The sequence below is a fragment of the Mauremys reevesii genome, linkage group 2, assembly GCF_016161935.1.
Source record: "Mauremys reevesii isolate NIE-2019 linkage group 2, ASM1616193v1, whole genome shotgun sequence".
NCBI classification, from domain to species: domain Eukaryota; kingdom Metazoa; phylum Chordata; order Testudines; family Geoemydidae; genus Mauremys; species Mauremys reevesii.
In genome coordinates, this window is record NC_052624.1 from 213,021,644 (window position 1) to 213,045,134 (window position 23,491).

Here is a 23,491-nt window from a genome sequence, read left to right on the forward strand (position 1 = left end):
TCAGGCTCCCGCCCAAGCCTGGAAGTCTACATAGCAATGAAACAGCCCAAGCCCGGTGAACTTGAGTTGGCTGGCATGGGCCAGCCGGATGTTTTTCTTTGCTGTGTAGACATACCCTCAAAGGCAACTACTGGGTGAGTTAGGTCTATGGCCAGGTTTTTTCTCCTTCACACACCTGCTAGCACCTGGAAGCTAGTGTGCTCCCCTTTTTGAATGGTATAGTCAGTATTGCTTCTAAGTATGCTCCTTCTGTGGTCCCTAAAGAGGTCATATGCCTACCTCAGCTCCACACACGCTTGCCTTCAGCCACTACATCTTTCCCTCCAACATCCAGGTTACTGCCCATGATAGATACCTAAAATGTAAATAACTTATATTAACAGATTTTAATTAGTCGGGAGTCAAGAAGTTGTCTCAAGAGGAAGCTGTAGCAGAAAGCACTTCAAGTACTTAACAACAGATTTAAAATAAAGGTGTTTAAAATGTTGCATCCATTCACACAATGAGCTGTTAAACGTAGTGTCGTGAAATAAAATCAATTAAAGAAGACAATTAAAATGGTGATACTGACAAAAAGGATACAAAACACTAAGTGCTTTAATCCACTGATTCTTAGCTGCAAAGAAAGCTTTTAAAAAGACATTTTCCTTCTTGTATTGGATGGATCAAGTGTCTTCAGCCTCTAATTTTGTAGCACTAAACTATTAGTTTTAATACAGCAAAAGTAAGGAAAAGCTATTCAAATACAAAGATACACAATGAACTGATTTTAGTAAGACTTTGGTAAGTCAGACAGGCAGTAATATACAAGTATTTAAAGAGAACCTGAGCTTCTCCTAAGTCCCCTGCTCCGAAAAAAATAATTTTGTTGCTGCCCCCTTACAAAAGTAGGCAAGTCCCCTCTGTTAGGACTTGTCTACACAGCCTGGCAAAGCACGTTAGAGGGATGTGCGCTGTACAGCGCTCTAACTACCCATGTAGATCCTGTTGGCACAAACTAAAAGGTACCTAGTTCCGTTCGCATTAACATAGTGGGGCAGTGCACAACAAGCCACAGAAAAGGATAAAAAGGATTCAATTCAGGATAGTGTTCCACAATTTGCACTTTTAAAAGAAAGAAAATTACTGCAAATACCAATAATTATCATTGGTCCGATTTTCACAAGCAAGGAAATCCAAAATCAGGGATAGAATTCTGCTGTAGGGAGAAGGGGGTCTCTGATAAGCATGCGATTTTAGCACCCAGTCTTGGAGGTGCTGGATCTCTGAACTGAACTCAAGAGATACAGTTAGCTTTAGAAGGAAAAACACAAGCTATTTCAAATCCACAGCAAAGAGCATAAAACTTGAGACTGACAAGAGTAAAGTCTGGTTTTCCATGTGGAATTTAAGAATTTGCTTGTATGCAAAACACTTGTCAAAATGCCTCACTCGGAATAAAACACCCAAAAGCTCTAAATTTGTGAATGTATTTCGATTGTGAATGTAATCCAGCTGTCAAGTTGTAAAAAATACCTGGAAACACAGAATAGTGTGTTTCAGATAAGGAGAAAGTGCTAAAAATTATTCAGTGTGATAAAGTTACATATTCATAGAGGAGCCCAGTCCTACGAAGGACTAAGCGCCATCACCTCCCATTGACTTCAAAGGAGTTGTAGGGCATTCAGCACCTCCTAGGACTGTGGTTCTCAAACTTTTGTGCTGGTGACCCCCTTTACATTGCAAGCCTGTGTGCGACCCTCCTTTTAAATGAAAAACACTTCTTTACATATTTAACATCATTATAAATACTGGAGGCAAAGCAGGGTTTGGGGTGGAAGCTGACTGCTCACAACCCCCATGTAATAACCTCGTGACCCCCCTGAGGGGTCCCAACCCCCAGTTTGAGAACCCCTGTCCTAGGAGGTGCTCAGCTTTGAAATGTTAGTTATAAAATGCTGCACTTTTTTTTAGATTGTTTAGATTTAAGCTCCTAAGGCCCAGATTTTTAAAGCTATGCTGTGCTCAGCTTCGCAACGCCTGATTTAGGAACCCAAATGGCAGGTGGGGTCTAAATCCCATTGGCAGTCGATGGAATTTAGATTAAGCCCTGGTCTTCACTGCACAGTTAGGTTGATGTAAGGCACCTCATGGCGGCCTATGTTAGTGTACACACTACAGCCTTGCTCCTGCCGATGTAAGTGCCCTATTACACCAATGTAACTCCACGTCCACGAGAGGCATGGGGCTTATGTTGGCGTGGTCAGGGCGACGCAGTGTCCACATAGACATTGCATGACTTACATGGGCTGTAGCTGTCAGTCTTGTTAATTTCACGACTCCATACTGGAGCCATAAAATTGACAAGATTAGTCCTCCCTGTTCCCAGCCAAGCTGCTGCCTGGGCTCCCCGCTCCTTGCTGGGCTGCTCCCGGGGTCCTGGCTCCACACTGGAAGCCTGGATGCAGCAAGGCTCCTGGCTTCCCACTAATATAGGTTGACTTAAGTTTTTAGTGTAGACGTGCCCTAAGTGCCTAAAATCCCTTCTGAAAATGAGTTGTTGCAATGCTGAGTGCAGCAACACCTAAAGAGCTTTAAAAATCTGGGCCAAAGTGACTTGGAGAAATCCCTTTTTTAAAGGTGACTTAGGCCTTGCAGTGCCTAAATACCTTTAAAAAGCCAGGCCCATAGGCCAAGCAGGCAGCTTTCTTAAGCTATTCAGGCCTGGAAAAGTCCCATTTTGACAGTAATTAGTATATAAAAATCTAATAAAGAAATGGAAAATTAAGCCTGTGAACTACTTTTTGAAAGGAGTGGGAGGAAATGTTGCACAATAATGAACTATGCATAAAGATATCTAAGAAATCCCCAGGCAGAACAAGCCATTTCAAGGAGCACAGTAGAAATCTGATTGGCCTGCAATTGTGTCTCAGCTGGGACTTTGTACTTAGAACCTGCATCTGCAAACATGATTATATTCTTCTGTTCTTCATGAGGGTGTGTGTGTCTCTACACAGCAATGTGAGCCCAGGGTTCGACTCAGGTTAAAGCCTAACTCCCCTTCTGTCTATGCACAAATTGCACCAACCAACAGGGCTGGATGGGCTGAACCTGAGTCAAGACACCTCCACTGGATTCGTGTTCTGGGACGCTGCCAAAAGTATCATGCAATTCCACAGATCGGCTTTATTTGTCCTCTGGACAGTGAAGTTTGGTGACAGTCAAGTTTTTCCTCACACCACACCACCAACAATGGGCTAGAGAGGCCACCTTTTTGGAGGGCACTACAAAGTCTGGTACATGGGGGATTGGACCTTGGCCAGCATAATGCAGCATAGACACTGGCGCCCCAGGTTGGGACCCAGAGTTCAACAGTTCTTAACCTGGGGTACAAATGAATGTAGATGCTCAAGCCCTACGTTAACAAACCCAGGGTCTGCTAGCTTGAGTTCTACTAACCCTGGGCTTACATTGCAGCGTAGACATACTCCTAGTGGCCTGTTCCATTTGAGAGTAGGCTGGTGTGGTATTGATGCATCAGAACCCAGCTTTCAAATTCCAGTATGCTAACGTCAGCAAAAACAGACCAACCGGCGAGGCAGAGAGACAGCAATATGCATCCAGTTTGTACTCAAAGAAGCCCAGTTGCTATGTGCTTTTTAATGTCCTGAAACCCATCTCAGATGCCTGAATGTTATCAAGATTGCAACCCATCCAACCTTTTCCAAGAGTAACATGGGTACCAAACACACACATACTTTTAAGTGTAAAGTTTGAGCCTTCCAATGTTGAATTTGTCCATGTGATTTAGTTAGGGCTAATAAATAGTAATTACATCCTACACAGCCCTACGGACAGACTAGCATTTAACTCTGAACAGTATTTGAGTTTATCCAATTTAGCCTTACTTGCACTTTAAAAATATAATTAGTAAATGTAAATGTTGAATAAATATTTTAAAACTCTACTGAACAGAAGCAACAAAAAGCAGCTAGGGAAAGTCATTGATTTGTTGTATCAATCTGCCATTTGTCAAATGTTACAATTATAAACTCTCCTTAGGGCATGGAATTTCTATATATTTTGGGTTAGATAGATGTTTAGCACCAACCAAAATAGGGCCTTTGTCCCACACTGAGACTTCTGCATGCTACTGCAATGCAAAGAATAAACCTGCCTTTTGCACTAAGGCATGACCTGAGATTGGTCCAGGTCACAGGAACCATTTTGTTTGTTTGTAGGTATCCCCCTTTTTGTGCCTCAGAGTGGTTGAGAAGACACATTAAATCAGTCTCTCAAACTTTTGTCTGCTCTCTGCCTAGTCTCGGTGCTTCCACTATTCTCCCACCAATGGCAAAAGATAATTTTCTGTGTGCCAAAGACATTCTCACCCCCTGCTCAGGCCGCTGTACCCCAGGGGAAGGAGCCAGAACGATGTTAAGGCACTGTAATGTCTCTGGGTCTGGCCATGGGTGAACCCCCCTAGTGCAGGAATTGAGGAGGCTAGCCACAGGCTGTCTTTGAGGATCTCCTTGCAAATCCTGGCATAAGGGTGTGCAAAAGCAGGGCATAACAAGGCAGGCAGGTGTGGGCTACGCAGGGCAGAAGCAGCTCTGCTGCCCATAGGTAGACAGCGACAGGCTGTTGAGGGCTGCCTAAGTTACTGGCCAGGTTCACTCTGGCCCCCCAAACAGCCCAGAATTGGAAGGGCTGAAAATGTGGCTGTAAGTCAGCTTATCCTCCCCAGATTCTCCTAGTTCTGTGCTGGGTCTTAGGGCTTGTCTTCACTACGGGCTAAATCAGCGCTGCTGCATCGATTTAGTGGGTCAGGTGAAGACACGATAAGTCGATGGGAGAGCGCTCTCCTGTTGACTTAATCCACCTCAATTGGAGGTGGACACTGTGTTGACAGGAGAGCGTCTCCCACTGATATAGCATGCTATATACACCACATTAAGTCGATGTAAGTTATGTAACTTAAGTAATTTAACTAGTGTAACTTACAGCGACTTACAGCATTAGTGTAGACAAGGCCTTAGAGAGACAGCACAAACCCTCACCCAGCGTATTTAATCCTCTCTCTACATTTCAGTGTCTGCACTGTTACAGGGAGTTAGTGTGCTTTTGTACCTCAGCAATGATTTAGTTCAAGGGGACTCTGTACAAGTGCGACTATCTGCCTGCATAGATCTCATTGCAGAGTCCGGATGGGTTCATGGAGCTCATCAGAACAGTAAGATTAATCAAATTGGGTTTCTTTCTCCTAGTGATGGGGACATGGAATGGGTGAATTAACAAAAGGCTTAACTTGCTACATGCCACATCGGGATCTGCCAAAGAAACATGTGAACTGATTTGGTGACGTAAGCTGCCTTTCCCATGAGAAATAGGTCATACTAATAAGTGACTCACTTGATAACAAAGTACACCTTTTGAAATCTACGGCTCATGAACTCTTCATTGGTTTATGGCAAGAACAGAATGGTTCAGAGTAGCAAACGTTTTTTCCCCCATGGTCAACCAGATAAGCAGGCTCTTTATTTTCAGGAACACTAAGCTTTATTTATTTATTTCATATATAAGTGTTTTACTCAGAAGCAGTAACATGGCAAATTTATCTAGGTAGTCATGAAGATATTTTGGTAAAATTATCCTGCAAAATATACTGTTTTAGTGGCATTTCAAAGGATGTTTTAAAACTCTTTAAAAAGTTCAGATACAATGTTAAAAATGGTATTTTATAGGTTTGATCATATCCTTTATTAACAGTAGAAAAGGAAAAACTAAGTCATGGCATGTTGCCAATAATCTGAACAGAAATAACCTCAGAAGAAATGCATTTTTTGCTGTTAACACAAAACTGTAAACTGGAGTTGTGTGTGGTCTTTCATATTCATTGTTCAGTAATAAATACTATGTCTTGACAGACTACATGAGTAAAAATTAATTCCCTTAACGTCCAGATTTAGCAGCTGCTGAATGTTCAGTGATGCACAAGGCACACCTCTATGAGTTCTCTACATTTTTATTGACATATAAAAATCTGTTCACCACTCTAAAACTTTATCTGCATAGTAAGAATTTCTTCCACTATTATTTACAGAAAGGGCTTTTAGTGCAAAAACAGGAAACAACGTACTAGCCCCAGCATTTCTAGCACGTCTCTCACACAGTTTCATTAAACATCAGTCAGAATTACTGAACTACATCTTCGGCCGCCAGCCATTAATGAACTGCAGTATTTTCTTGACCTGCAATTTGCTTAGCTTAAAGTCCTCAGAAAGGATCTCTTCTGTAAGCTGAACGAGTAAATTGCCATCAATCTTCTCTGTAACAAAGAATGATATGACATCTTCTGATAAACCAATAAACCTCAGAGATTTAGATACTTCCTCTACTGAGAGCCCAGAAAGGTCTGTAGGTGGTTGCCAGGGAGAGCCATCGCCACAAGACCTTGGTGCTAACTGAAGGTGAAAGGGAGACGAAAATGGGTAAGAAACAGAGAAAACGTTCTGCATGCCCTTTTTAACAGGATATTGATCTTCTGAGAGGTCTGGTGAACCAGTCTGAGATTCTTCCTCTGCGCCGTCTATTTTCAGAGGCAGAGGACAAGTGTCTAGAACTGGCTTCTCGTCGTTCGATTTTGGCGCACGAGGAGGTAAGGCAGGGCACGAAAGACTCTGCTTTGCATTGCTGACTGCCAGATTTTTCTCATCAGTGCATTCTAAAGAGTAGCTTGCTGACTTTGGACAACTGGAGATGGTGTTGCTGAACTCTGTTGTGGCCAACTGTGTGTACCCAGCAGGGAGTTCACACCCATCAAAGTCAAAAGTAAAAGAGGCTGGACAGTTTCTCTTTGGTGTGCCTGGAGTCTTCTGTCTTGGATAACTATAACTCCTGCTTGGATCCAGCAGAAAATCGTTCCTGTTTAAGCCTTCGGCAGCTCCAGAAAAATGGTTTGGCCAGGACAACCTAGAAGGCAGAGCTTCAGCTGAGGGGCTTCCAAAAGGCAGCTTGCTGTCAGGCTCTTTTGATTCGGTTTGCATCATGTTGCAAGGGCAGCAAGAAACAGGGGCACTCTCAGGTGGATTTGTCGTGTCACCTTCTGTGATGCTGCTTAAAAAACAAAGCAAAAAGATAGTTAGTATGAAGAATGGTTAGTGTTTAAGCAATGTTGATATTTAACCATATAAATTAGGAGATCATAGAATATAGAATCATAGAATATCAGGGGTAGAAGGGACCTCAGGAGGTCATCTAGTCCCACCCCCTGCTCAAAGCAGGACCAATCCCCCAACTAAATAATAAATAATAATAAATATCTGGAGATATACCTAGCTCACAGAACTGGAAGGGACCCCGAAAGGTCATCGAGTCCAGCCCCCTGCCTTCACTAGCAGGACCAAACCAGATCATCCCAGCCAGAGCTTTGTCAAGCCTGACCTTAATAACCTCTAAGGAAGGAGATTCCACCACCTCCCTAGGTAACCCATTCCAGTGCTTCACCACTCTCCTAGTGAAAACGTGTTTCCTAATATCCAACCTAAACCTCCCCTACTGCAACTTGAGACCATTACTCCTTGTTCTGTCATCTGCCACCACTGAGAACAGTCTAGATCCATCCTCTTTGGAACCCCCTTTCAGGTAGTTGAAAGCAGATATCAAATCCCCCCTCATTCTTCTCTTCTGCAGACTAAACAATCTCAGTTCCCTCAGCCTCTCCTCACAAGTCATGTGCTCCATCCCCCTAATCATTTTTGTTGCCCTCCGCTGAATTTGTTCCAATTTTTCCACAGCCTTCTTGTAGTGTGGGGCCCAAAACTGGACACAGAACTCCAGATGACGCCTCACCAATGTTGAATAGAGGGGAATGATCACGTCCCTCGATCTGCTGGCAATGTCCCTACTTATACAGCCCAAAACGCCATTAGCCTTCTTGGCAACAAGAGCACACTGTTGACTCATATCCAGCTTCTCGTCCACTGTAACCCCAGGTCTTTTTCTGCAGAACTGCTGCCTAGCCGTTCGGTTCCTAGTCTGTAGCAGTGCATGGGATTCTTCCGTCCTAAGTGCAGGACTCTGCACTTATCCTTGTTGAACCGCATCAGATTTCTTTTGGCCCAATCCTCCAATTTGTCTAGGTCCCTCTGTATCTTATCCCTACCCTCCAGCGTATCTACCATTCCTCCCAGGTTAATGTCATCTGCACACTTGCTGAGAATGCAGTTCACACCATCCTCTAAATCATTAATGAAGATATTAAACAAAACCGGCCCCAGGACCGACCCTTGGGGCACTACACTTGATACCGGCTGCCAACTAGACATGGAGCTTGGCTAGCTCAGTTGGTAGAGCACCAGACTTTTAATTTGAGGGCCCAGGGTTCAAGTTCCTGGTCCAGCAGAGGGAACCTGTCCCCCAAAAACTTCAGAATCCATTTCTGGGGGGAGGGATAGCTAAGTGGTTTGAACATTGGCCTGCTAAACCCAGGCTGTGAGTTCAATCCTTGAGGGGGCCACTTAGGGATCTGGGGCAAAAATCTGTCTGGAGATTGGTCCTGCTCTGAGCAGGGGGTTGGATTAGATGGCCTCCTGAGGTCCCTTTCAACCCTGATATTCTATGATTCTCTGGAGCCATTGATCACTACCCATTGAGCCTGACAACCTAGCCAGCTTTCTATCCACATAAATTATCTGATCCTGAGCTTAATTGACTAATTAGGACTATTCTTCCTAAAGTGCCCTTGAAAAGTCCACTCATCTACTTTAACTTGCGGCAGTTATGAAAGAAAAACAATTGCTTGAGTCCTGCCACCTAATTGCTTGAGCCCCGGCACCTCTTTCATTACAAATTAAGCACTGGACAGGATTTGTGAAAGTCACTTCTGTGAGAAGTACACACCCAACCATACTTATACAACATAATACAGATCAAGTAAAACAATAGCAATAATAAAAGTTTGCTGCTATGTATAACCATTTAAATGTGCAAGTAAGTTAGCTATGATGCCAACTGCCTCTTCTTTTCAAGGGCACTTTAGGAAGGATAGTCCTAATTAGTCAATTAAGCTCAGGATCAGATAATTTATATCCAAGAGTGCTGGAGGGATTTAAGAATTAAGGAATAAAAGTTGCCTACTAAACTTTGTAATCTCCTATTAAAATCTGATATATGACAGAGGACAAGAGAGTAGTAAATGTTTTAGCTATTTTTTAAAATTATTATTATTATTATTTTTAAGTGCTTGGGGGTAATCCTAGGAGTGACAGACCAGTAAACCTTCCCCTTCAGTAGTAGGGAAACTGGAAAAGTTAAAATGAACAGAATTATTTACAAAATACCTCCATGTATAGCAGAGACAAACAAGCACAGTGGTGGAAAAAGTCATTTGAATTTTTCATACACTTAACGAGGTTTAGAAGGACTGGGTTTTTCATCAGAAAATGTGAGTAAATGTCAATTTCACCACACACACGAAAAAATATTTCCACCAATAATAAGCATTTTTCTTTAACTATCCATCAATTTTGATACTTGAGAACTTAGAGGTTTATTTAAGCATATTTACTTTATATATTTTGACATGTAATGTTGACAATTTGTGTTTTAATGGTTATAAATAAGGCCCTACTTGAATAATCTTCAATCATGGCTGAGTTGTAGACAAGACATGGAAAATAGTGGAAAAGTGATAATGGACCTTTATTAATAGCTGTAATTTGGAAAAGCCCAGAAAATTTAAGAAAAATTTGCCGGAACGATACAATACTCCAGTACTATGTTATGCCTGCTAATTTTTTTGTCAAAATATATAAAGTAAATATGCTTAAATAAACCTCTAAGTTCTCAAGTATCAAAATTGATGGATAGTTAAAGAAAAAAGTCTTAACACAATTGCTGTATGCATTGAATGTTAGTGCAGTACTAATTGCACACTCAAAATGTACACGAAGTTGGTGACTGTGCAAAGTAAGAATTAAAATAAAAATGGTGGTAGAAGCCTAATATTTCAGGAATTGCAATTTCCACAATATTGCGTACGACATAGGGACTTAGTTATAAACCTCTACCTCTTTGCATCCCACCATCTACTGTCATTGAATAATTATTGTGCAACGCCCCTCCCCCTAATAATTTCCTTCAACTGTGAAAATTTAAGTTGATTATTTTTAAACATTTTTTTCAGTTTTAATCAGTATTATCTGCTGAAATTATAAAAAAATAAAAATTGAATTCTGTCAAGCCTACATTTAACTTAGGGCTTGACTACACTTGCGAGTTAGAGCGCATTAAAGCAGCCCCGGGTGCCCTAATTCATGACGCGTCCACACTGGCAAGGCATGTAGAGCTCCTGGACTCCGCGGCTGGAGCGCTCCTGGTAGTCCACCTCCATGAGAATCATAACGCTTGCTACGCCCTGGCTGGAGCACCGCGGCGCCAGTGTGGACACCCTGATCTATTAATGTGCTCTGATCGGCCTCCAGAAGTGTCTCACAATGCCTGTTCTAGTCACTCTGGTCATCACTTTGAACTCTACTGCCCTGCCCTCATCGCAGGGTTAAAGTGAAAGAGTTGCGGAATGCCTATCACAAACCGTGCGAGGCAAACAGCTGATCCGGTGCTGCCCCCACGACCTGCCATTTCTACAAAGAGCTGGACGTGATACTTGGGGGCGACCCCACCTCCACTCCAAAGACCACCATGGACACTTCAGAGCCCAGTTCAACTAGGCAGGAGGAGGAGGAGGAAAGCAGGAGCGAGGATGCTGAAGAGGAGGGATGCATGCAGCCAGGAGCATGCAGCCAGGAGCTGTTTTCAAGCCAGGAGGAAGGTAGCCAGTCGCAGCAGACGGTGCTTGGAGAAGGACAAACACCAGAGGAGGTGCCCGATAAGCGGCTTTTATTTTGGGAATGAAGTTGTTTGGTGTGGGCTCTTGAGGTGAGGAGGATTAGGGCTGCATGCATGCCTAGATGCTGAATAGGGCGTTGATGTGCTCTTTCACATCATGGTAATCAGCCTCAGTGATCTCTTCAAAGGTCTCATGCAGAAGCTGGGAAATCCACTTGCGCAGGTTGCTTGACAGAGCTACTGTGGTCCTTGTTCCAGTAAAGCTAACATGTCTGCACCACTGTGCCGTGATTGGCGGGGGGACCATTGCTGCACATGGGCCAGGGCGGAAGCCACACCGTAGTAGAAGACTACTCCCTTGCTTCCCAGGTCACCCTCAGCAGCGAGATTTCTTCCAGGACAAACTCCTGTGGAAAATGTAGGGACAGTGTTCAGCCTCCAGGTGCTGAACCTCCGAGGTCCATGCCTGAGTGAATCTTTCACCCCTCCCTTCACAAATGTTATGGAGGGTACAGCACACGGATATAACCGTGGGGACGTGGTCATCAGCCAGGTCCAGCTTTCCATGCAGACAGCACCAGCGGCCCTTTAAACAGCCAAAAGCACACTCCACTGTCATTCTGCACTGACTCAGACTGTTGTTGAACCGCTCCTTGCTGCTGTCAAGGCTCCTTGTGTAGGGTTTCATGAGCCATGGCATTAAAGGGTAAGCAGGGTCTCCAAGGATTGCAATAGGCATTTCGACTTCCCCTACGGTGATCTGGTCTGGGAAGAAAGTGCTGGCTTCCAGCTTCCTGAACAGGCCTGTGTTCCGAAAGATGAGTGAATCATGCACCTTTCAGGACCAGCCTGCGTTAATGTAAATGAAACGCCCAGGATGATCCCCAAGCACCTGGAGAACCACAGAGAAATACCCCTTCCGATTAACATACTTGGAGGACAGGTGGGCTGGTGCCAGAATTGGAATATGTGTCCCATCTATCGCCTTTCCACAGTTAGGGAAACCCATTGGTGCAAAGCCAGCCACAATGTCATGCACGTTACCCAGAGTCACAGTTCTTCTGAGCAGGATGCAATTAATGGCCCTGCAAACTTGCATCAACACAATTCCAACGGTCAACTTTCCCACTCCAAACCGGTTAGCGACCGATTGGTAGCTGTCTGGAGTTGTTGGCTTCCAGATTGCAATAGCCACCCGCGTCTCCACTGGCAAGGCAGCTCTCAAACTCGTGTGCTTGCGCCACAGGGTGGGGGCAAGCTCATCACACAGTCCCATGAAAGTGGCTCTTCTCATCCGAAAGCTCTGCAGCCACTGCTCGTCATCCCAGACTTGCATGACGATGTGATCCCACCACTCAGTGCTTGTTTCCCGAGCCCAAAAGTGATGTTCCACGGTGGTTAGCATGTCCGTGAATACCACAAGCAATCTTGCATCGTATGCGTTATGTGAGTCGACATCATCCTCAGACTCCTCAGTTTGTAGCTTAAGGAGTAACTCAACTGCAATTCATGATGTGCTGGCGAGACCCATCAGCATATTCCTCAGCAGTTCAGGATCCATTCCCGCCAATCAAAAGGGAAGACAGAGTGTGCAGTACAAAAAAGGTTGAAAAATGGCGCCAAATGTGGATGGAAGCACAGGGATTGTGGGGATGCGAAGCGATGCATCATGGGGCATTGGGACAGAACCCAGAATGCCCCGCACCCTTCCTCCCCCTTCCCACGAATCACAGTGCCAGAATGGGAAGAGGTGCTCTGTGGGATAGCTGCCCATAATGCACCGCTCCTAATGCCACTGCAAGTGCTGCAAATGTGGCCACACCAGTGCGCTTGCAGCTGACAGTGTGAACACACTGCAGCACTTTCCCTGCTGTGGTCTCTGAGGGCTGGTTTAACTCCCAGCGCTCTACATCTGCAAGTGTAGCCATGCCCTTAGGCTGTCTCTAAATTGCAAGCTAGGGGTGTGATTCCCCTGCTCGTGTACAGACTCGCCCTAACTCTCATCGAGCTAGTGCGAGCATAAATAGTAACATAGCCGCGGTAGCAAGGGTAGTGGCAGCTGAAGCATGGCTGAGTACATACCCATTGGGCTCAGCTTGATGAGAGCTAGAACGAGTATGTGTGCACAGGCAGGGGAATTCTGTGTAGACAAAGCTTAACAATCCAACAATGGATAACACAGGAAAGATACTTGGGCATCTCTGTGTGACAGCTCAATGGAAACCTCTGCTCAGTGTGCAGCAGTGGTCAAAAAGAAAAAAAAGAAAAGTTAGTCTGTATAAGGCATGAGATGGAAAACAGTGCAAATACTATGGTATTCTATAATGGTACTGAGTGCGGAGAGGGGCTGCAGACAGCCAGCTGTGCTCACTGATTCAGAACCATGCCACCCCAGCACACGTTATAGCCACACAGGGGCAGCCTAACTTACACGAGTGGAGGATCAGACATAGCAGAGCTCCTCTCCAATGCACCTCCTCCCGCTCCCTATTCTGCCTCCAACACCCTCCACCACCCTTCTCTGTGCACTATGCATAAGCGGGAGACAGCTAGTGTAGGTGGCAGGTTTATGACAGAAGAGAGCACCCCTGCACATGAAGGTCATTCTCCACTGTTCATCTCCTACTACTTTACTGGCATTTGGGGCCACTTAGACTGCGCAAAAGGGCCTTGGCAGACTAGAGAATCCAGCTCGAGGCCCATCTAGTTTACGATGGTAGTTAGTAAGAGAGGACATCATAGGGGTGTACAAAATGAACACAATAGAGAAAATAAATTGGTTGCTCCTGTTTATCTTCTGCCACAATACAAGAACAAGGAAGTATTTAATGACATCTTTTAAAAAATGTAAATGATAAAAATCAATAAAAGGAAATACTTTTGAAGATGTTTATTGACACCTCCTCCCATCCGCCACAAACAACCCTACTGGAACTCAGTGCTGCAGGACTTAAAGGAGGCAGGGATCTAGTAGGGCTTAGGAAGAGATCACTAGACGTTTATATGAACAGTGAGAACGTTCAGTTACGTTGAACGGGGTACATAAACCTTCATGCTTAAAGGCATATGCTGACCTCTAACAAGGGAAGTCTAGGAAACCAATAGGCAAGCTATTCCATAATCTACCTACTACACACTTCCCAACAGTGGGACTGCCCCACTGGTCTGAGTTAGCATGGTAATTCCAACATAAATTAGCTTCATAGTTTACTACTGGCATCTAAGGAGTCCGGTGGCACCTTAAAGACTAACAGATCTGTCTTCGCGAACAAGGTCATCTCCCAGACTGCCGCACTGGGCAGCACAGTATGGGGAGGAGGTGACTAGCCCTCTGTGGAGAAAGAAGTGGTTTGGGACTATTTAGAAAAACTGGATGAGCACAAGTCCATGGGGCCGGATGCGCTGCATCCGACGGTGCTAAAGGAGTTAGCGAATGTGATTGCAGAGCCATTGGCCATTATCTTTGAAAACTCATGGCCATCGGGGGGGAGGTCCCGGAGGACTGGAAAAAAGCTAATGTAGTGCTCATCTTTAAAAAAGGGAAGGAGGAGGATGCGGGGAACTACAGGCCAGTCAGCCTCACCTCAGTCCCTGGAAAAATCATGGAGCAGGTCCTCAAGGAATCAATTCTGAAGCACTTAGAGGAGAGGAAAGTGATCAGGAACAGTCAGCATGGATTCACCAAGTCATGCCTGAGTAACCTAATTGCCTTCTATGACAAGATAACTGGCTCTGTGGATGAGGTGAAAGCAGTGGATATGTTATTCCTTGACTTTAGCAAAGCTTTTGATACGGTCTTCCATAGTATTCTTGCCGGAAAGTTAAAGTAGTATGGGCTGGATGAATGGACTATAAGGTAGATAGAAAGTTGGCTAGATTGTCGGGCTCAACGGGTAGTGATCAATGGCTCCATGTCTAGTTGGCAGCTGGTGTCAAGCGGAGTGCCCCAAGGGTCGGTCCTGGGGCTGATTTTGTTCAATATCTTCAATAATGATCTCGAGGAAGGTGTGGATTGCACCCTCGGCAAGTTTGCAGATTACACTAAACTGGGAGGAGTGATAGATACGCTGGAGGGTAGGAATAGGATACAGAAAAGAAACCTGAAGAGGTTCAACAAGGACAAGTGCAGAGTCCTGCACTTAGGATGGAAGAATCCCATTCACTGTTACAAACTAGGGACCGAATGGCTAGGAAGCAGTTCTGCAGAAAAGGACCTAGGGGTTACAGTGGACGAGAAGCTGGATATGAGTCAACAGTGTGCTCTTGTTGCCAAAAAGGCTAACAGCATTTTGGGCTGTATAAGTAGGGGCATTGCCAATAGATCCAGGGACATGATCATTCCCGTCTATTCGACATTGGTGAGGCCTCATCTGGAGTACTGTGTCCAGTTTTGGGCCCCACACTACAAGAAGGCTGTGGAAAAATTGGAAAGAGTCCAGCGGAGGGCAACAAAAATGATTAGGGGGATGGAGCACATGACTTATGAGGAAAGGCTGAGGGAACTGGGATTGTTTAGTCTGCAGAAGAGAGGTGGGATTTGATAGCTGCTTTCAACTACCTGAAAGGGGGTTCCAAAGAGGATGGATCTAGACTGTTCTCAGTGGTAGCAGATGACAGAACAAGGAGTAATGGTCTCAAGTTGCAGTAGGGGAGGTTTAGGTTGGATATTAGGAAACACGTTTTCACTAGGAGGGTGGTGAAGCACTGGAATGGGTTACTTAGGGAGGTGGTGGAATCTCCTTCCTTAGAGGTTTTTAAGGTCAGGTTTGACAATGGGATGATTTAGTTGGGAACTGGTCCCGCTTTGAGCAGGGGGTTGGACTAGATGACCTCCTGAGGTCCCTTCCAACTCTGATATTCTATGATTTGGGCATAAGCTTTCATGGGTAAAAAGTAGTGTTGTTTTTACCCACAAAAGCTCATGCCCAAATAAATCTGTTAGTCTTTAAGGTGCCACCGACTCCTTGTTGTTTTTGTAGATAAAGACTAACCCCGCTACTCCCAATACTTGATACCTGCATCTAAATAAATATATTTCAATGAAAATGTTTAAGAGCCATGTATAAAGCATGGGTGATGACAAAAATGTTGCTAGGATATTTAATAAGATTTTGCACAGAGTTAAGGTTGCACATACAAGCTAACTTTAGTATTTTGGGGCTTGCACGTTTACCCCCCGGTGTTAACATTCTCTTCATAGATTTTGTTTTAAAATTAAGTGTTATACAGAATTGTATACGATTCCCCTTGAAATTTAGGATAGATTTTCTATCTCATACCCTGCACACCTATGATAATATATGTAAGTAATAATTTATTATACAATACATGAAAATTAACAGTTTCTGCTTATGTGAGTTTGCTTTGCCTTGAGTATTTTAAAAAAGAGCTACTTCACCAAGGCCTTGGCTACACTGGCACTTTACAGCGCTGCAACTTTCTCGCTCAGGGGTGTGAAAAAACACCCCCCCCGAGCGCAGCAAGTTACAGTGCTGTAAAGCGCCAGTGTAAACAGTGCCCCAGCTGTGCTCCCAGCGCTGTAAACTAATCCCCTCGTGGAGGTGGAGTACGTGTAGCGCTGGGAGACCTCTCTCCCAGCGCTGGTGCTGCGACCACACTCGCACTTCAAAGCGCTGCCGCGGGAGTGCTCCCGCGGTAGCGCTTTGGAGTTTCGAGTGTAGCCAAGCCCCAAGTTAACCCCTAACAGGAAGCAGTGACACCAACCTGCATCATATGTTAACAGAAAACTTAAAAAAAAACATTTATCAGGCTAGTTTCAGAATAGTTAAAAATGTACACATTCATAGACAAACAGTATTTCCCTATAGAGGGAAATATTTGGATTTCATAGCTCAAATACATACATGTTGTGCAATCCTGAAGAATAGTAAGACAGCGTAGGGCTAGGAGAACGAGTCTGTTGCCGTGCTGGTTTGATTGTGCGAGGAGGAATGGAAGGACTGGTGGACAAGGGCTTTGAACTTCGTGGTGGAACAGGTGGAGCATTGAGGAGCCTGCATTCCTCTCTTACCTATATTAGAAAAGAACATTTAGCAAATAGCTTGAGAACCCAAATAACAACATTCTGCACCAGATGTAAGTTCAGGTTTCTACCTTGGAAGGAAATAATAAAAAGGAAGGAGAAGAAAATGCTAGTGGTAAACAATACTTTATCGCCAAATATGTGTCTGTCTTAAGTACCCGCTAGAGGAGACAAAAGCTTACAAAAAGTTTGCAACCAGGAGGTCTTATTACTGACAAAGTAAAGTTACTAGTGTATGTTTTTATGTACTTTTATTTCACTAGTTTTACATCTGTTCATTCAAAAGAATGAAGATTGGAATTGTTTAAAGGAAACTAAGTGGTGTAGAAGGTTAGGCTGACCATTTCAGGTACTGTATGTGCTGTAGGGGAATGAGACATTTGAACAAATCTGTTTGCTAATGGAGTTTAGTTAGTCGTAGTGATCCCTCCTAAGACAGGAAGTGACAATATCTAAAGAGTATCAGAGGGGTAGCCGTGTTAGTCTGGATCTGTAAAAGCAGCAAAGAGTCCTGTGGCACCTTATAGACTAACAGACGTATTGGAGCATGAGCTTTTGTGGGTGAATACCCACTTCGTCGGATGCACCCACGAAAGCTCATGCTCCAATACGTCTGTTAGTCTATAAGGTGCCACAGGAATCTTTGCTGCTACTGCTAATGTATGCCATATGTACCATAGGATACATTTGATAACACTCCAGAGCAGATGCAGTAGCACTGCAGAACTGAAAGAGACTAGTTGGGATATCTGACTCTTTATTCTGGTTGCCACTTTCACTTTTTGCTGCTGTCTTGCATTCTTGCTCTTGTGGTTTTGATGGAAAATAAGTGTAAGTTCTTTGTGCCAGCCAGCAGAGGGCGCATTGTAACCAGTCCTGCCTTCCCTGCCATCCTTAACCACTAAAGTACAAACACCTTCAGTTAGGCTGACCTACAATTTAGGAAGTCCGTTTCTACTTCTACTACCAGATCTGCTATAGAAGCTCAGGGGAACTGACAAGACAACTGAACTGAATACATCTTTGTTCTCAGTCTTCATTAATTCTGCTGAAAGAGGGTTTAGGTTTATCAAACAATACACATCTTTACAGGTCTATTATAGATTAGGTCTGACTACACTTACAAGTGTGTGAGTTCTATGATTTTAGCTCTGTGGAAATCCAGATGTACTTTAGAAGCCATTAGGTAAGGATTAGTGTAACCTCTAAAAGTGACCCATTACACCACATTACATGTAAATTAGCAAATGGCCTTAATTATTTTTCCTTCTATTTGTGGTGTAAAGTAAAAATGGACTCAAGCCTCCAAGCTCAAAAAGGGAGTTAGATATACTCCAGTGTTTGGGGGGAGGAGGGGTGAGAAGAGAGAGAGAGAGAGAGAGGGAAAAAAATTCAGCGAGCAAGACCACAAGCATCATATGCAACACGAATGGTTAAAGTATGAGGGCAAAGGAACCTGATAAAATACAAACTCATTCTGTTAGGTTGGATTTTGAGCAAAAGAAATATCTTCATCTCCCACCATGTTTTCAGCTTATATCACAGCTACAGTCAAAGCAGTGGCCCAATCGTCATAATCAGAGCAGTTTTCATAATTCTTGACTACTGGTGCATTATTGTAATGAATCTTCCTTTATCAAAGTTTCAGTTTTGGCCCATTTCTAGTTAGAAGAACTTTCCTCATAGAATGGACCAACGGGCTAAGGACCCGACTCAAACCCTTTTGAAGGAGAGTAATTTTAGTCACATGACTAGTTGCACTGAATAAATTTATTCAGCGTAAAAGTTACTCATACATATTTGTAATGACCCCACCACAGGTAAAAATCAGGCCCTTCATATACCGCATCCAGCCTTATGTTAAATATGTAATGGAGCAAAGGAAATTCTCATTTTAGGGGGAAATTGTATGTTTAAATTTAAAAACACTGAAGAACTAATAGCTTGGCAACACTGCAACATGCAATTAGCCTTTAAAGTGATCTAATTTATTTAAAAAAAATAAATGTGGAAACTTTTGCAACTTACTTCAATACTTCTCCAAATGCAATAACCCATTTAATACTTGTTAAAAAGGAAATCAGGGACTGGGACATTTCAGTACATTCCTTTCTCAAATCAGAGCAAGTTAAAATTACAGGAAATGCCCAACAGCACAAAATGCTGAAATAAATGTGGCTCTAAGGGCTCCTATTTGCTCTCTCGCTAAAAGACTGGAATCAATTTTACTTGTGTTTGTTATTGAATTCAGGCATAAAATTCTGGAACCATTTTAGTACTGTGCCCCCCAAGAATGCCTAGGGACTTAAAAAAATAAAGCCAGACTAAGCAAAGCGAATATGGCGTGCTCTGCAACCTGCCCTTAGGGCCAGAGAGAGACCGTTCAGGGCAGCTCATTGTACGCATGGAGCAGGCAAGGAATTTTTTTTTTTTTTTTACTTGAAAGAATCAGAGATATTGGCACAATTAATTACACTTACTACCTATCACCTTGTCCTCCTGTGTTTAATTCAGGATAATGCCACAGGATACAGGAAGTCACATCCTCACATTCCATCTCAATTACATTAAAACAATGTAATATCAGGCTGTTAAGACCGAGACCCCGTCCTAATAGCAACCACCATCATCAGATAAAGAAACGGATCTTAAGATGGTTAAAGAAGACTTAGTTTGATAACATCCTGTCTGGCAAGAAATCACTTATCAATAGTTGTGGTTGTGAAATCCTCATTTCTTTACTGTTTTGTCATTATGGTCCCTACTTCCCTATTGTTTGCCGGTATGATCTCTGTCTGGTTCTTTGATTGTTTCCGTCTGTTACATAACTTTGCTAGGTGTAAATTAATTAAGCTGGTGAGGTATAATTGGTTAGAGAATTTTGTTAGGATTGGTTAGTAAAATTTTAGTAAAATAATTGGTTATGGTATAGCTAAGCAGGACTCAAGTTTCACTATATAAACTGGGGTCCAAGAAGGAGACCAGCAGAGAAGGAACAGAAGAATAATAAGAAGGAAACACCTGGAGGAACTCGCCTCCAAGACACAGCCTAAGATCAGAGCGGTTAAAAATCCTCTGCATGACCGTGACCAGAATCCAGATGAGACTGACCTTGCCTAGCCAACAGGGAAAGTTCACCTGCTTGATCAGGATTGGTGAGCACAGCATTGTAGGCTTAGCATGTGTATTCTGCTTGGTAATTGTCAGTAAATAGAGGATAAGAGTATTACTGTGTAAGGCTCTTCCACTGGTAAAAGGTCCTGCAAACCCATAGAAAATTACGCCCTGAGCCCTAGGAATTGGGTAAGTGCAGGTACTTAAACTGACAGGGTTATGCCTGAGCCCTAGGAACTGGGTAAAGGTGGGTGCCCTAGAGAGAGGGAGAGAGAGAGTGTGTAACAGAATTTTGTGCGGGGAAACAGTTTGTTCCATCAGGTCTGGCTCCCCTCACTGTCACCACAGAACCTTTGGGATTCTTCAAGATCCAGACTGGGGACATCCTGCCCTTCCTCACCAAAGATCACTCTCAGATCACTGTCAGTGCTGAGATCGGCATCTGTCCTGCAGTCAGGACAGAGGCGCTGGGACCAGGGCCTACTGGCCACCAATGCCCTATCTCTGTGTTTTGTGGTCTCCTTGGAATTCGTTGGATGCTCCTTGGTCCCTGAGATCCTGCTCTTTGACCAGTTTCAGAGCAAGATCACCAGTCTGTTCCCTGTGCTCCTACCTGGTCTGCCAGAGTCACAGCCTTCAGCCATTGTAACCACGTGGGGTAAAATTTTCAGAAGCAGCTAAGTGACAGGAGCTTCTGAAAAATGTGTCCATGATACAGAATACATCTTGCCTACAGTTTTAAAAGTAGAAAAAAATTCATGGCTAAAAAACAAACAAACAGGGTTCTCCACTTAAAACCTCAGCTTTTCCTAAATATATTTTTTCAATGTTTTTTGTTTACATGAACTTGACTCTTCCAGTATACCCCATGCTGCACATGCTTAAAAAAATAAACACACCAGAGAATAACCCAGCATTAAGTCTCTTAGGAGTGACTTGACTTCCTATTTATTTTCACTATTAAAATTTTTCTAATACAATGTTTACAGAATACATTACATTGTTTTCACATAAGATTAAAATCTTTTGATAATCTTGTAGATGAGAAAAAAAGGTCAAATTTCTAAAATAGTTAAGTGTCCCACAAACTATTTTCCCCCCCTTTTAATGTATTGTGGCAAATTGCCAGCACTATTATGATGGGTCCCGCGCTTTCTCCTCTTATGGGGGGTTCAGGGCTCCGTTTCTCACCCCTGAACTGGGGTATCAACTGTCCCAGAAAAGGGGAGTGGAGAGGGAGGGACCCGGGCCAGCCCTCTACTCTGGGTCCCTGCCCAGGGGCCCTAGGGATAGCAGTAAACCACTTGAACTAGCGATTCCTTCCCCTGGGCTACTTCCCTCTCCAGCCCTTCAGCTTGTGGGGGCTTCCTGCCCTCTCTCCACTTGGGCCAAGTTTTTCCCAACCTCTTGTGTCTGTAGAGTCCCTCTGCTCTGCACAAGCCGGGTTTCCCTTTACCTAGGGCAGGGATAGGCAACTTATGGCACGAGTGCCGAAGGTGGCACGTGAGCTGATTTTCAGTGGCACTCACACTGCCCAGGTCCTGACCACCAGTTCCAGGGGCTCTGCATTTTAATTTAATTTTAAATGAAACTTCTTAAACATTTTAAAAACCTTATTTACTTTACATACAACAATAGTTTAGTTATATATTATAGACTTATAGAAAGAGACCTTCTAAAAACGTTAAAATGTATTACTGGCATGCGAAACCTTAAATTAGAGTGAATAAATGAAATCTCGGCACACCACTTCCGAAAGGTTGCCGACTCCTGACCTAGGGTCTTGGTCTTCTGGCCCGCCACAGCACTTCTTCAAACTGCTCTCCTCCAAACTGCTCTCTGCTCCAACACCAAACCACTCTGCTTCAACTCCTCCAACTGTCTGATTGAAGCGGGGTTTTTTTAATCAGGTGACTGGCTTCAGGTGCTCTAATTGGATTAATTGGTTTCAGGTGCTCTAATTAATCTGTAGCAGCCTCTCTTCCCTCTACAGGGAATACGGCTCTCATCATCCTGGGGCTTACATAGCTCCCATCTATCACTCTCCTGCTGCCCTCTGGCCATGCTATATTACAGTATATTTTAAATGTTTTGTATGCAGAAGTACAAGCATTAGCCAAGTTTGATGGAGACATACTATGAAATATCATTTTAAGGGAGTGATGACAAAACCATATGTTCACTAGCAGCTACTGAGCTCTACTTGCTCTATAAATACTTCACATGGAAAGCGAACAAACATCTTTTTAACCCTAGCCCACTGATGAAGTCAGTAGGTGGCTGATGTTCTTTCTGGAGCTGTTCCAGGAAGGCACAAAACTGATTCTGATTCATTCCATACATCAGATAAACACCCAACCCTGTCTGGAAATGTATATTAATAACTTTAGCAGAAATTGGTTCCATTTCATGGCAAGAAATATACTAAAATTGCTGAAGTTGCTCAGCCAAATATTACGCATGCCTTGATAAGTAACACACACCACCAAGACATACTTTCAAGATGACTTTAAAAGGCATCGTTCATGGAAATACCTATTCACCGAACTCAGTCCTACTAACCCAGAACAATATTGAACTAAGGTTTCTGTATTCCATGTGCTTTTATTTAGCATTATAAACTACCAAGTTGAGAATAATTGTATATACTGTTCAATAAGTAGATGAAGTCCCAATCTCCCCTGCTCCCATGGACTTCTGTTCTTTCCAGGAAGCTCATTTGTCTTCCATTTGGAATGCAGCTGAAGTTAACATGGCCACTTGTTTTGACAATATACATAGCATTGTCAAAACATTGTAATTGTGCATCTCCAACCGTTTGGCAGCACAGCTCTTGGAGTTATGTTTACGGGTTACATAATGCTGCAGTTCCAGCTCGTGGAATGGGTACTGATTTTCAGGAGGGCCTCATCCTGGGTCTCCAGTTCTGTATGTGTACTTATCCAGCACTGTCATTGCCCCCACAGTTGCTAATGTATCACCACTATGCGGAAGTGGATAAGTATATTTGCAGATGTGTATGTGCAAAGGGTTAATAATAGTTAGGAGAGGGTTGAGAGGGAGAGGGTTCGGTTCTTTTTGTTTTTATGAAGGTGTTTAGACTCCGTAAAATTTTCTTCATTAGTTAAACTTGAAAGAAGGTCAGGAATCACCCAGGATAGGTTTAAGGCATTCAAACTTTGTAATAATTCCTAATCAGAGCCTTTTGGCTAAGGGTTTCTTTGATTTTAAAAATGTTTAAGAAAGTCTCAGTAACAGCAACCCATGCAAGGTTATAATCTCCACCCAAGCCTATTTAAGGAGATTGGGGGAGCCCCTAAGTGTGAGGCCCAGAGGCAAGAGGTATCTTTAAACAAATTCTAGGGTAGCATTAGGAGGGTAATAACTACTACAGAGTTTGTATTATGAACGCTGGCAGAGAAAATACAAGCTGTGTAAAAAAGTAATAATCAAGGCTTATGAGCTAAGAACTCTGCAGGGCTCCAACTTGAAATGTAAGCTCCTTTT

At 43.5% G+C, this 23,491-nt stretch overlaps 1 protein-coding gene across 3 annotated transcripts in view; it reads right to left on the reverse strand.

The window, feature by feature from the left end:
• Nucleotides 1-5,515: 5,515 nt before the first annotated feature.
• GAREM1 (GRB2 associated regulator of MAPK1 subtype 1) overlaps nucleotides 5,516-23,491 on the reverse strand; it is a 124,448-nt gene continuing 106,472 nt past the window's right edge. For 2 of the 3 annotated variants that reach the window (XM_039527849.1, XM_039527852.1), the window contains 2 exons: nucleotides 16,692-16,858; nucleotides 5,516-7,095 (listed from right to left, as the gene is read on the reverse strand). In XM_039527849.1, the coding sequence (XP_039383783.1) occupies nucleotides 6,183-7,095; nucleotides 16,692-16,858 (1,080 nt within the window). In that variant the 3' untranslated portion in view covers nucleotides 5,516-6,182. The remainder of the gene's footprint in view (nucleotides 7,096-16,691; nucleotides 16,859-23,491) is intronic. The other variant, XM_039527851.1, reaches the window with a different exon arrangement.